The 14658-nt window shown below is 33.0% G+C and overlaps 1 protein-coding gene across 1 annotated transcript in view; it reads right to left on the bottom strand.

The window, feature by feature from the left end:
• Positions 1 to 1314: 1314 nt before the first annotated feature.
• LOC132741856 (AFG1-like ATPase) overlaps positions 1315 to 14658 on the bottom strand; it is a gene marked incomplete at its 5' end in the record, with an annotated part of 47756 nt that continues 34412 nt past the window's right edge. The window contains 5 exon segments of the mRNA XM_060730118.1: positions 1315 to 7375; positions 10540 to 10656; positions 11428 to 11568; positions 12290 to 12390; positions 12813 to 12883. Coding sequence (XP_060586101.1) covers positions 7241 to 7375; positions 10540 to 10656; positions 11428 to 11568; positions 12290 to 12390; positions 12813 to 12883 — 565 coding nt within the window.

Genomic DNA, 14658 nt, shown 5'->3' with positions numbered 1-14658 from the left:
ACGACTTAGTAACTCGTGGCCAAGACATAGTATCTTGTGCCCACGACTTAATTATATCGTGGCCACGACTTAGTAACTCGTGGCCACAACATAGTATCTCATGGCCACGACTTTGTGAATCGTGGCCACGACATAGTATCTCGTGCGCACGAGATAAATAAAAACAGACACACACACATATGTAACCTTTGTGACACCGTAGGTCTGACAACCAACAACTATTGTCCATCCTCTTTTGGCAAACAGAAAACTGTCTCTTTTTATGTATAATTTTCAAAACGTCTATTATCTATCTACCTTCCAATAATGTCAAATCTCTCGCGGGGACGTAGACATGTCTGCATGTCAAAATTGCAAGAAAGTTAAAGAGTTATAAAAGAAGAATATTAAACATGTTGAAAACTAGGGTGTCAAGACATGTTCAATGCTAGCTTTGGCAGCACTGAACTGCTCTGGGGTAGGGAGCAGAGCAATTGCAGGGGGTAGGTGGTTCCGATGATATACAGTCCTAAAAAAGAAGGAGAATTTATAATAGTCTAAAGTAATTGTGAATAACCAATAAAATAACACTGGGCCATGGTATGATGTTGGGGAGAGGGGTGTCACATCTTCTATGGGATAGCAACCAGACCATGGTGAATTTTGTAGAAAAGGATTAATTAAGTTGGAAAACTAGAAATAGATGCTAGGTTAAGGGAGTGAAGAAAGACCTTGATGCTAAAGGTCTGACCATAATCTAGCTTTATCAATAAGGCTACTTTTCTTTGGACAATTTCAATTTGATCTATTTGCACTTTGGTGTGCTGGGAAAGCATACTTTGGAACCCTATTCAGGTTGGGGTCTGACTAACGTAAAGTAAGAGAAACTACAAGAGAAAAACAATTTTACTAAATAAACATATTTTTTTTTATTTGAGATCATTGGTTTGCACAAAAGGTCATTTCATGTAAACATTTTTTTCCATTGTTCATAATAATCATCCTGCCATTAATGTGCTGGTTATATATATATTTCATATACATAATGTAAATGTGAAAAGTATGTTGAAAGTTTTAAACTTCAAGATGATTTTAGACCCAAAGCATGGTTTATTTAACCAGTACTTATGTTTCAGAGGCTGACATGACAGTGTGACCCCCATGGGCCATAAAGGCCTATTAAAATGTTCTAAATGCTAATTATTTAAGCATATAAGCATATTAATTATGTAACAAGTGAACTTAAGGGCGAGGTCCATTCTTTTACCCTGAAGCACAATTTTGTGTTGGACTTTATCTGTGCTGGAATCAGGATAAAAATAAAACAACAAAGAATAAATGAGGTGGATTTTTATGTTTACTTGACCACTATCATCACTTAACAAAATATTTTTATAACATTCAACAATGAACTGTGATTTCAGTATCACACAGAAAACAAAGAGAGTTAAAAATAAAAATAATCAAACATTTCTGTTTTTTTTTATATCTGTCTAATTCTTTGAATTCTGGTTTATATTTTCAAAAATGATAAAATTACTTTCTATTCTTGATAATTATAAATGACAAAAGAAAAGATATATATAATAATTTTAATTGAAACATCTATAATTTCTTAAAATTATACTACAAACGTATAGCTTAAAATTATACTACAAACGTATAGAAATGAACAAGATCAGTTTTTATGTTCCCTCATCTGTTACAAAATAACAATGTTACTGAAAACTTTCCTGAATTTTGAAAATTTTGGCATTGAAGGTCAACCTTTATAAAGTACAACCTCTACAGAACTACACTCGTGGGAAGTAAACATTTTGGTTGTTGTTGAGGTGTTGCTATAGTTAAATGTTAGTTTGAGAAGATTTGATTTTTTTCTTTCTTTATGTTTAACGGCGCACTAACGCTGTTTAGGTCATATGGTACAGAAACAGGAAAAATGATTTTGTCTAGCCTCGGTGTTACAAACTTTAAGCAACACCAGGGGTCAAAACCACCTCACCAGCTGGAGCTTAGAGATGTATAGACTCCAGTAATTTGAACCAATCTAGTAGCCTCTTACAATCACACAGGGTTAAAGTTAAACGTGAGCTGCAATTCTGATGCAAGGGGCAAAATTTGATTCATTTGTTGCAAAGATGTTATTGCTCTACAGAAGGCCACTGCAGAGACTACAATGAACATATCAGAGAAATTATTGAAATAAAATTCTTTTTTTTTTCTAATCTAACAAAGATTAACAATGTTATGGAAAACTTTTCTTAAGTTTGAAAATTTTGCCCTGTTAATTGGTGTAAAGCATTATAACACTTGTTTTTAAATTATACACATAAAATAATGTAAAAGTAAAATTGTTCAATACGCAAACAAATATATTCATGTAAATTTGATCAGTTTATTGCATAGCTTATTATATCTATAACACAACATTTTATATTTTGTATATGTGAAAATACCAAAGTGAAAAATCAGCAGCATGTAAATCTATTTTCCATGAAAGAAGAATCAGTTTATTTACTATATTATTGGTTGTTTTTGTTTAAACAATCGGTAAATGACCACTGCCTAAGATTATGATATTTCTAGGGTTCAGCCCAGCACTCCCAAACCTCAACAGACACAACTTATACCCTACAGTTTCTATAATGAAGTTGTCCTGCTATAAAACAGTTGCCACCAATTAACAGCTGTGTTGAAACACACCCCTCTGGTCAAATTTCTTGGTTACAATATCTTTATCAGTTAAGGAAAAAAATGACGGTTCATTTGTGTTACAGCACCATCTTTCTATAATTTCTACCACAAAATGATAAACTTGTATTAAGAAAGGCAATTAAAGGAAACATATCAATAACAATATTTTTATGGCACATCTTGAACTTTAACCTGTTTCATAAAAACTGGCCATGGTTTTGTGCAGATGGCAACATATTCAATAGTTTATAATCAACAACCAAAAAAATAACATGTGATAAATAATAATGACTGGAAGTAAAATAATTGAGATGCGCCATGACAAAACCAACATAGTGCATTTGCGACCAGCATGGATCCAGACCAGCCTGCGCATTCACGCAGTCTGATCAGGATCCATGCTGTTCGCTTACCAACTCTATTACAAGAAGAGAAACTGATAGCAAACAGCATGGATCCTGATCAGACTGTGCTGATGCGCAGGCTGGTCTGGATCCATGCTGGTCGCAAATGCACTATGTTGGTTTTGTCACGACGCGTCTCAATTTGTGTGTAATTACCCTAACTACTATCCTCAGAAGTACATTACCAATACATAGAGCATTATTGAGGTTCAACATCAGCCAAATATTACACATACAAAACACAAATTAATGTTACATAATTATATTATCTATTCTTTCAAATAAATAAATGTAAATTCAATTCTGTATAAAACAATATAATTTCAGTTAAAACATTGCTGTTGCTCCGAGTTGCTTCATCTCTGAGTCTACATATTTGCATGTTCATTAAAATAAACTTAAAAAATATAAGAAGAGAAGAGATAGACAATAGTAGAGACCAAACAGCACACAACACTTATATTAGGCAATTACTTAACTGACTGTGTTGTTGCTGATGTGACGACTTTATACTGTCAGCTAGTGTAAGTTTTCAAAACATTATATGTGCCATATTAATTCTATTAAATTATACAGGCAGAAGTGAAATGGTATTGATGACTTAAATGAGTGCTATAATGTATTCATAATCAGCAAGTCAATAAAATCAAACAATATCAAAATGTTGTAACATATACATAAGAAATAAAGCAAACACAACACTTTCCTTAAAACCCTACCCTGTGTATAGTCTAGGAAAGCAAGGTGGAGATTTCTTTGAGTATATCATTACTATATACACAATAATGGGTAAAACTATACATGGCTATCTCATTACATCTCATTTAAAGGGAGACAACTGTATCCAATTCTTCATATACTTGTATATTCATTAATAGTCTCCCTTGAGACATTGTTTAACTTCACGCTAAGTCTTATGTTTACAATAATCTTATTTTAGCAAGATTAGCAATAGATAAACCAGATTACCTGAATTTGCCATATATAAACCAGCTTATCATTTATGATTTAATAACAGTTTCTTATCAAAAATATAGCTTATATCATTGAGAGTAAGTTTTGATATGCTCATTTTTTTTCTTATACTGCCACCAAAAGGAAAAATATTAGCATATGAGCCGCATCACGACAAAACCAATAGTGCGTTTGCACCAAGCATGGATCCAGACCAGCCTGCGCATCTGCACAGTCTGATCAGGATACATGCTGTTCGCTTACAAACCCTTTAACAAGTAGAGAAACTGATAGGGAACAGCATGGATCCTGATCAGACTGCGCGGATGCGCAGGCTGGTCTGGATCCATGCTGGTTGTAAACCCAATATGTTGGTTTTGTCATGACACAGCTCATATGGTTTCTTCACAACCTTCAACATGCTTTAGCAGCTTCCTTCATATTGCATTTAAGATTACAAACTCTAACAAATCAGTGAAAATCAACAAATATCCCATAATCACATTATTCTCGCCTTCTTATAACACCTATTTCTAGAACATTTTTATCACATAACAGGACATATTTCACTGTAACTAATTTATTTGAGACAATACAACTATGACAGCTTGCACAATTGAACATATGTGCTTGTAATTCTTGATTCTTTTGAAAGTAAATTAAAAATATACTTGAACAATATGTTAACAAGAGGGCCATGATGGCCCTGAAGTCGCTCACCTGTATATAGGCCCCAGGAACGGGGCAAGTTTAAACCCCAGGGCTTTTATTTGAACAAACTTGGTAGACACCCATTAGAATATGTTTCATGCTTAACATCTAAGGTCTAGCTCCATGGGTTTTTTAAAAGAAGATTTTTTCAAGTTTTTTCTTTACACATATAGTTAAAAACAATGACACACCTAGGGCTGGACCAGCTTTGACCCAAGGGCTTTTATTTGAACAATCTTTGTAGACACTTACTATAAATCGTCTCATGCTTAATATCTAAACTCTACCTATTCGGGTTTTTTCAAAGAAGATTTTTAAGTTTTTGCTATACACATATAAGGAAAATCAAAGTCCCCCAGGGCTTTTATTTGAACAAACTTTGTAGACACTCACTAGAAGATGCTTCGTGCTTAATATCTAAACTCTAGCTATTTGAGTTTTTTCAAAAAGGATTTTTTAAGTTTTTACAATATGCATATAGGGAAAATCAATGACCCCCTGTGGCGGGGCCAATTTTGACCCCAGGGCTTTAATTTGAACAAACTTGGTAGACACTCACTAGAAGATGTTTCATGCCAAATATCTAAGCTCTAGCTCTTTGGGTTTTCTAGAAGAAGATTTTTAAAGTTTTTTCTTTTGGTTGCCATATCTTTTGGTTGCCATGGCAACCAGAGTTCTGCATGGAATTAAATTCTTTGAACAATTTTCAAAGGTAACCACCAAAGGAACATTCCTGTGAAGTTTGGATGAAATTGGCTTAGTGGTTTATGAGGAGATGTCATTTAAAGTAAAAGTTTTATGGACGCCGGACGGACGCCGGACGAAAAGCGATCACAAAAGCTCACCCTGTCACTTTGTGACAGGTGAGCTAAAAAAAAAACAACACATTAATACATTTTATCATTGACAACTGAAAAAAACGTTTTCTTTTTAAAACAACAAAATAAATTCAAATTAAACTAACAAAATAATTTAAAATAAAAGACACCCTGATATATATAACAATGATGATTTGTTCGTATTCCATCTTATATATGTACATTTATATTCATTGGATAAAATAAAAGTTTAAAAAGTTTGTTCATAAGTAACAACATTTAACAAGTGGCAAAAACATCACTGCCATAATTCAGTACCTGAGGACAGAGATGTGTTGTTTCTATAAACCAATATTATATAAATAACACAAAGGTTTTTTCAGTAACTGTAAGAATATCATCCCGGGGAAAAAACTATACCCTCGGCAACCACTGCATCAGCTGGAGGTAACAGTATTTTTTAAGAGGAAGATATTTTTGTTGTTACTTGCAAACCTATGTGTTATGAATTATATCAAAACTAACAAATACGTCATTGGGACACTGCTTCTTTAGGTTTTAATTTTTCAGATTTTAACTGTAAAGAAAAGTAGTAACCTTTGTAACAGTACATAATTTGGTTCACTTGAATTAACAGTAAGAATAACTCCCATTGGCCTTTACAAAAATAGTGAGGGGTTGTAAAATAAAATAATTATTATGGTATTGTTTTGCATAATGCCGAACAATGTATGTTTCTGGTAAGTTTCACACTTTCCATATGGAAAATATCCAATTATATTTAAATTTACCCATGAAATATGGTGCTATATGAGTCAAATATATTTCATATTTGTAAAAAATAAATATGAAATATAAATATGGAAGTGGGCGGAGTCAAAACTCATATTTACTTTAAGGGATTTTTTTTCGCCATTTTCTTTAAAAAGTCTGATAAAAAAAAGCTTTTTGTTGAATTTTGTTTTGAAAACTATCTAGAATGATAGAGAATGGTCTCACTTAAAAAATAAATCCAGACACCAATATATTTTATTCAGTCAGTAACGCTGTACAGACATTTAAAGAGTTGTTTATGTGATGTCACAATGTAACGCCAAACAGTGCGTGCAAAAACAGGAAAACAAGACGCATCTATAAATGTATTACTGCAGTTGCGTAGCAAGCAAGGGGATTCGTTACCATTTTTCTTTGATATTGAAATTAAATAAAAAAGGTTTTATTTTCGTTTTTAGAGAAATGTGATATATATTTTCACGCAACATGATAAAATGCCACACATTTTCACTATCTATCCTGGCTCGTGAAAATATGTGGCATTTTATCATGTTGCGTGAAAATTTAATGTTGAATTAAGAGCAATTGTTCAGATGGTAAATTTTTTGAGAGGTGGGTCAAATTTCTATAACAAACCATTAATCAATTAAAATTAATGCCAAATTTTCTTTCATGCTGTAAATAAAGACTAGTTTGATGGTAAAAATAAATTTAATATAAAAAAAACAATTTTTGGCCTAATCCAAAATCCTTCCAAAAAGAATTCTATTAAAACTGATTGTAACACAGTCATTAGTTACAAGTTCTTGGTCAGTTTTTTTACATCATTACTATGTAGCTATCACTTGGTTAAAATGGTTCTATTATGGTCATCTAAAATAACATTTTCCTAATAATTAGCTATCATCAAGAGTCCAAGTACGGCTGTCTGCAATTCCAGTAATTTTCCGTCTGCATCTCAGTTAGTCGGGACACTGTCCTCTCAAACGCAAACAACTCCTCCTCTCCCGTGAATATGCTAGCTTCAGATGACTCCGAATCCTGGTGGTTTAAAATTAAAATTTGAAATTTTCAAAATAAGAAAAATAATAATGCAAAGAATGGGTGAAAATTAAATTATGTAAAATCAATTATATTCGTTACTTTTGAAATATGGGTGTATCAATTTGAAAATTCTTGCTATTTAATACTAAATAATAACTTCATAACTAAGAGGATGCACAGAATGTTTTGTTCCATTTATAATAATAAATCTGTAAATCTGCAAGTCTTTGTATCTGTTAATGAAAAGGGATCGAAATAGAATGAAGTATTAATTTATAAAACTGAAACATTGAAATACAGATACACACTGAGTTGGCCATTCTACACAATGATCACATGTGTTGCCTGATAATAGCCAATTAAGCAGTTGTATTGACGGTTCATTAATTTGTTCCCTGTTTGTCACAGCTACTTTGTAGCATGTTGCAACTACTGTGTAGCAAGCAACACAAAAATCATGAACAGGCTAAATTTCCTTTTAATTCAAGAGCCAAAACTCAGCTAAAGATCATTTAACAGAAAAAACTCGTAAAATATGCACAAGTTCTTGAGGCACCCATCAGTCCTGTAACATTCCTTTCATATTGCATTTGTAGTAAAAGAGAAAGTCTGGATAAACTTTATAAATAACTAAAAATGTGTCCATAGGACACGGGTGCCCCCACCACGCCACTGTTATGTCAATCTTATGACTCTAGGTCAAATATTTTTTGAAAACTAAAAATCTTTTACTAAGTAAAGGGCAAGAACTTTACAAATACTGAATAAATCCACAAGCAAACCCCAAAGTGCATAAGTACACATGCTGACCAACATTCTTGTAAACTTTCAGGCCTACAAGTGAAATACTTTTTGAGCTATGCATGAACAAGTTGAAAATTGCAAATTTATAATACTGTAAGTCAAGGGCAATAACTCTAACAAAACTGAAAAAAATCCACATGCAAAGTCCCAGATGCATAGCTTCACAGTGATGTGAATCATTATTCCTGTAATTTAGTGATGTTGATCATTATTCCTGTAAAGTTGGTTGATTCTTACTCAAGCACTCAAAAAACAAATAACAACATAATGAAACCGTTTTTACTAAGTCAAGGGAAATAACTGTACAAATACTGGACAAATCCACAATCAAAACCCCAGGTGCAAAATAAATATGCTGAGCAACCTTCCCGTAAGGTTTAATGACTCTATGTCAAATCCTTTTTGAGTTACATGCAACACAAGTTGAATATTGCAAAATTTTCTAAGTCAAGGGCAATAACTCTAAAAATACTAAAAATATCCAGTCGAAAATACCCAGGTGCACAACTACACATGCTGATCAACATTCCTGTAAAGTTTCATGACTCTAGGTCAAATAAGTTTTGAGTTACATGCGACACAAGTTGAAAATTGCAAAATTTTAACAAGAGCTGTCAGAAGGACAGCGCGCTCGACTTTTTTAGTGCTTGCCTATAAAACAAAACTTTGACAGTTAAGGGCACACAAGACTTTAACTAGGAATTTCTAAGTACAAATCAAGAAACATTTTCACAGAGTTATCTTCTCTTGCTTACAGATAGGTCTCATGATGGCACATAAGAACTCCAACTTCCAAAGTAATATCTCAAATGGTTAAGTCAACAAGTGGACAAGAATGAAAATCTTAACTGAGTTTCTAAGTCAAAAAGGGCCATAATTCAAATAAAATCCTTAACAGAATTACCTTCTCCTGCCCATGTTTTGGGACCATGATGGTAAACAAGTATTCCAACTTTCAAATTAATATCTCAAACAGTTCAGTCAAAAAGTGGACTGGTACTAAAAACTTAACCAAGATTCTAAGTCGATAAAAGGCCTTAATTTTTAAAACAAATCCTTGACAGAGTTACCTTCTCTTGCGTACAGATGGGGGTAATGATGTGAAATAGCATTAAAAGTTTCAAAGCAATATCTCAAAGGGTTAAGGCAATAAGTGGATTTTACCCATATTCAATGTATTTTCTAAGTCAAAAAGGGGCATAATTCTGTCAAAAACCTTGACAGAGTTATGTCCTCTTGTCTGTTGATGAAGGTCGTGATGGTAAACAAGTATGGTCAGTTTCAAAGCAATACCTCCAATGGTTTTGAAATAAAGTGAGGTGGTACAAAAAACTTAACCAAGCTCAATACACTTTCTAAGTCAAAAAAGGGCCATAATTCTGTCAAAAACCTTGACAGAGTTATGTACTCTTGTCTGTAGATGGAGGTTATGATGGTGAACAAGTATGGTAAGTTTCAAAGCCATACTTGTAATACTTCTGAAATAAAGTGGGGTGGTACGAAAAACTTAACCAAGGTGTGACGCCAACGCCGACGCTAACGCCGACGCCGGGGCGAGTAGGATAGCTCCCCTTTTCATAGAAAAGTCAAGATAAGTCAAGGGCAATAACTCTAAAAATACTAAAAACATCCAGAAGAAAAATACCCAGGTGCACAAGTACACATGCTGATCAATATTCCTGTAAAGTTTCATGACTCTAGGTCAAATACTTTTTTAGTTACATGCGACACAAGTTGAAAATTGCAAAATTTTACTAAGTCAAGGGCAATTACTCTAAAAATATCTTGACGAAAATACCCAGGTGCACAAGTACACATGCTGATCAACATTCCTGTAAAGTTTCATGACTCTAGGTCAAATACTTTTTGAGTTACGTGCGACACAAGTTAAAAATTGCAAAATTTTACAAAGTCAAGGGCAATAACTCTAAAAATACTAAATATATCCAGACGAAAATACCCAGGTGCACAAGTACACATGCTGATCAACATTCCTGTAAAGTTTCATGACTCTAGGTCAAATACTTTTTGAGTTACGTGCAACACAAAAGAGAATGGACGGACAGAAGGACGGACAAGGGTAAATCTAAATGCCCGCCACTAAAGTGGGGGCACAAAAATTGTAAAAGGGCAATATCTTTGACAAAAATCATTAAACTGGAAAATAAAGAAGCTACACACAACTAAACTTGGTACTTATTATTCCTGTAAGGTTTGTATGAAATTAAACCAGTAATTATTTAATTGTTCAGAGAAGGTTTGTGACAGACAAATAGACAAACAGACCATACAAAAACCTCAATGGAATCCCATTATTTATTTCGTAGAATTATTTCTTTTTTACTAAAATATCTTACCGCCTTTAATCCTAGATCATCCATTAGCATTCTATTCCTGTCTTCCTCTCTCAATGTCTGTGTACCTTTAGTGAATAAGTCCTGCGGTAGTGATTCTGCTGAACATACAACTCTTACCTAAAATATTCACATCACCAGTATCAAAATGCTCACATCATAAACAGATTCACATTATAAACACATTCATATAAATACATTCACACCATAAACATATTCACATTATAAACACATTCATATAAATACATTCACACCATAAACATATTCACATCATAAACACATTCAGATTATAAACACATTCACACTAACACATTTACAAAATATACACATTCATATTATTAACACATTCACATATTTTATGCATTGACGGGATAAAATAAATTAAAACACACATATTTCTCTGTAAACCCTACTGCATTTTTATGTTACACTTACCACCACTTTCAATATGTTTGATATATTTGGTCAGCTATGAACATGTATTTATTTGATCTTGCATAATTCTAATTATTAATGTCATAATTTATTTACAAATTTTATAAAGAGATTTTATGAGAAATTAACATTTTAAACTTCAATACATGTATTACAACCCTGGTTATATTTTCCTCTATGAAATAATTCTCAGCAAAAAAGACCTTCTCTTTCTGAACATGATGCTACTGGTCTCAATCTTTTTAATGCAAATATTATTTTTATATAATTATAATTACAGACTTCCTCTAGGTAAATGTAAGAAGAAAACAAAATATTAAACATGTTTTTTTTTTTAAAATCACTCCTTGTAAAAACTTTTTTTCAAATTTCAAACATACACATTATGCAGGATAGATTTAAAACTATCAAATAAATAACCCCACCAATTACAATGTACGAGCATGACCTACTTACCTTGTTATCATAAAATGTATCTATCATCACTATAAACCGCTTGGCCTCTGATTTTTGTTTCAAGGTCATCTTGGGTATATTGCGTATAATCACAGAATCAAAGTTTTGACTAATTTCCAGATAGTCTATAGCCCCTAGTGCCTGTGTATGAAATATAAATGAGCCACATCATGACAAAACCAACATAGTGTGTTGGCAACCAGCATGGAACCAGACCAGCCTGCGTATTCAGGCAGTCCGATCAGGATCCATGCTGTCTGCTATCAGTTTTTCTACTTGAAATAGAGTTGGTAAGCGAACAGCATGGATCCTGATCAGACTACACGCACTACATTGGTTTTGTCATGACACGGCTCAAAAATAAAATACCTTTGTTGTCAAAATACATATTAAAACATTTTTTATTATAAATCATACTCAGAAGATAAAATATTATCTAGCTGGGTTTGAGTCACAATGCATGTGGTCAATTTCTAGTTTGTGTTGCAAAGTTCAGGTGCCACTGTTATTGAATAGTATCTTCTGTTAACTTCTGACAGTAAATGCATAGGGCAGCTTGTAATCGCTATTGAAATTTCAGCTGACTGTCTTAATAAAAAGGACGGCACAAGTGAAAAATGATTTATGCATATGATATATAAAACACTGACGTTGTGGAGAGGGCTGTTGCTAAATGTTGTTATAACTTGTAGCCTGACCCATTTGCACTATATCTCTTTGTGAATTTGTATTATTCATGTAACCTTATAAGTTTTATGCATAGAATAGTCGCAATAAAATATTATTAAACTAAAAAATGTTGTTTTGTATGCTACACTATATTTTTATAAATTATATTTTAAACTAAAGGGTGTATACATACCTGACAACACAAGTGACTAAAAGTTGTATCTAAAACTCTACCGCAAGTCTTAGGCAGGAGAAGATCCCTCCCTAATACATCTAATGTTTTTGAATGCACCACTGTAACAAAAATAGATATATTCTATTGGTAAAACTTCACAATATATTTCATTTATGATATACAGTTATATCTAACATACCAGTTAAGTCACACTTTTTGACAACTTTGTTGTTGTTTTCATTGAAATATTTTACCTGATTTACAATTCATACATAATTATTAGAAATTCTGGTAAAAATAACTAATAATATCAACCTAGAAATCATTACAGACAACCTAGAGATTTTTTTTCTCAAGAAGTGATGCCCTTGAACCTCCGTACTTTCCACTATAACCATTAATTTTCTTGTTAAATTGTAATTATTATTCTGACTTATGTACAGCATACATGCCTATGAATTATTATATTCCACCATATATTAACACATTTTATATTATCCATAAAATAAATTATATATTTAAATAATGATAATAATCATACTGTCATCCTCATCAGCTATAAGTTCTTCAAACACCTCATCCACTAGCTCATCACATTTGGTATTACTTGTTCTGAAAAACAATTAAACAAATTGTTTATTGAATATCAGGAGGTTAGGTGATCCCCAAAGAGCATTAACCACAACAAAATAACATGAAAATTGCAGACTCGGTTTAAAAGAGTCTGTACATGAGGGAAAAAGAGCAACATCCCTCCACCTCCTTGCACTGGCTTGAGAGGGACTCAATTTTCAACAATTAAAAGTGCCAGAATCAATGATGCCAAAGGACCAGACAAAACTGAAGTGAAGTAATTGGGGCAACTTTTACAGTTGCTTTACAGCACTTGACACCTGCTGTTGTGATGTATATTTAAATATCTGGAGATAGAGTGATCCATCAGAACCATTAATCACAACAAAGTTTCATCATCTTCTTAGCATCAAGATAGTTTTTTGTTTCCCTTTTGCAATGATGTCTCAAGTCACATCATCACTGCAAAAGTCATTACCGGTAGCTAACTTTCCACCTGTTTAAGAATAATTCTGGTGCCTCTCCATGCAAATCTAATGAGCTAGATAGCTTCATCACACGAAATAACTAAAAAGATTTTGGTACAATTGGAACCTAAAGAAGCAATCATTTAACAAATGTTTTTATTTCCTATGAAATGACATTATAGTGACTTGTATCTTCAGCAATACAGCTCCAGACTTATATACAAGATGTTATTTAAAGACTATGATGATGTTGTTGTGTCGCAACCATTGGCAATACAGTATAGGTCATATGGCGGCTCTCCAGCTTTTCTGGTACAGGAAGACCTCAGGGGGTCATCCATGCATTATTTCATGCATTATTTCATGCATTATTTCAGGCACAAACAGGCACCTATGTAGAACCACCAACATTCTGTACACTAACTGGATAGCTTCCTCACATGGAAAAATCCAAAGTCCCTGGCAGGGTTCAATCCCACAGCAGTGAGAGGTCAAGTTGTTTGAAATCAACAGCCTTAACCACTCAGCCATGGACACTCCTATGTGGATGTTTGTAAAAAAGACATCTTATATAGCTTAGTTTAACTTCTCCATTCACATGTCATGTTATTTGTATAGTACCTTTATTGCTACAACAATTATATGTCTAAACAGACCATTCCTTTGTAATAAAAAAAATTATGTCATTTCAATTCAAAATTGATTCTTAAGTAAATTAAATTCCCACAATTGGATAATCGCATATTGACTTTAAATTGAATGACTTTTAATAAGTTCAATAAAATGCTTCATTTAAGTGCAGCAGTGTGTTATTGTGGATCAATTATAAAATTAACATCAGCCATCTTTTCCTTTGATTGTAAAACCTTTCATTTCTCTGACAGCTACATGTACAACTAAGACAGCCGTCTGGTAGATCATATCTTTATACTTGACCAACTGAATTTATATAACAGATTTGCCCAACTTAAATTTGGAATAGATATGCAAATTTTAAGGAATTCAAGAATAAAGTACATAAAACTGAGCTAATAACAAATTTAGAGTCTGATCAGTCTGTATACAAGTGCAGACTGGCCTGTCTCTATATTATACTGGGGGCAAAGGTTACTCTCAGTGGACCTTTCCATTTTTTTGTAGCGGAACATTTAGCCACACCTTTTCGATTCATTGCTAGGTCAACTGCTCACAAACAGTATCACAAACATGACCATGTGTTCTTTTGTGCAAACCAGGTCAACCAGTGACTATGTATTATCTCAGTGTAGCAATTGGATAACAAGTTAGCCAATTTACATAAAACTGTAAACACTGGAAAGGTCTATTACTACAGTGAGTACAGAGTTA

Source organism: Ruditapes philippinarum, unplaced genomic scaffold (assembly GCF_026571515.1).
Source record: "Ruditapes philippinarum isolate M1 unplaced genomic scaffold, ASM2657151v2 ctg2992_1_1_1_1, whole genome shotgun sequence".
Lineage (NCBI taxonomy): Eukaryota > Metazoa > Mollusca > Bivalvia > Venerida > Veneridae > Ruditapes > Ruditapes philippinarum.
The sequence above is the reverse complement of the archived record's forward strand: the minus strand, read 5'-3'. Positions and strand labels throughout refer to the sequence as shown.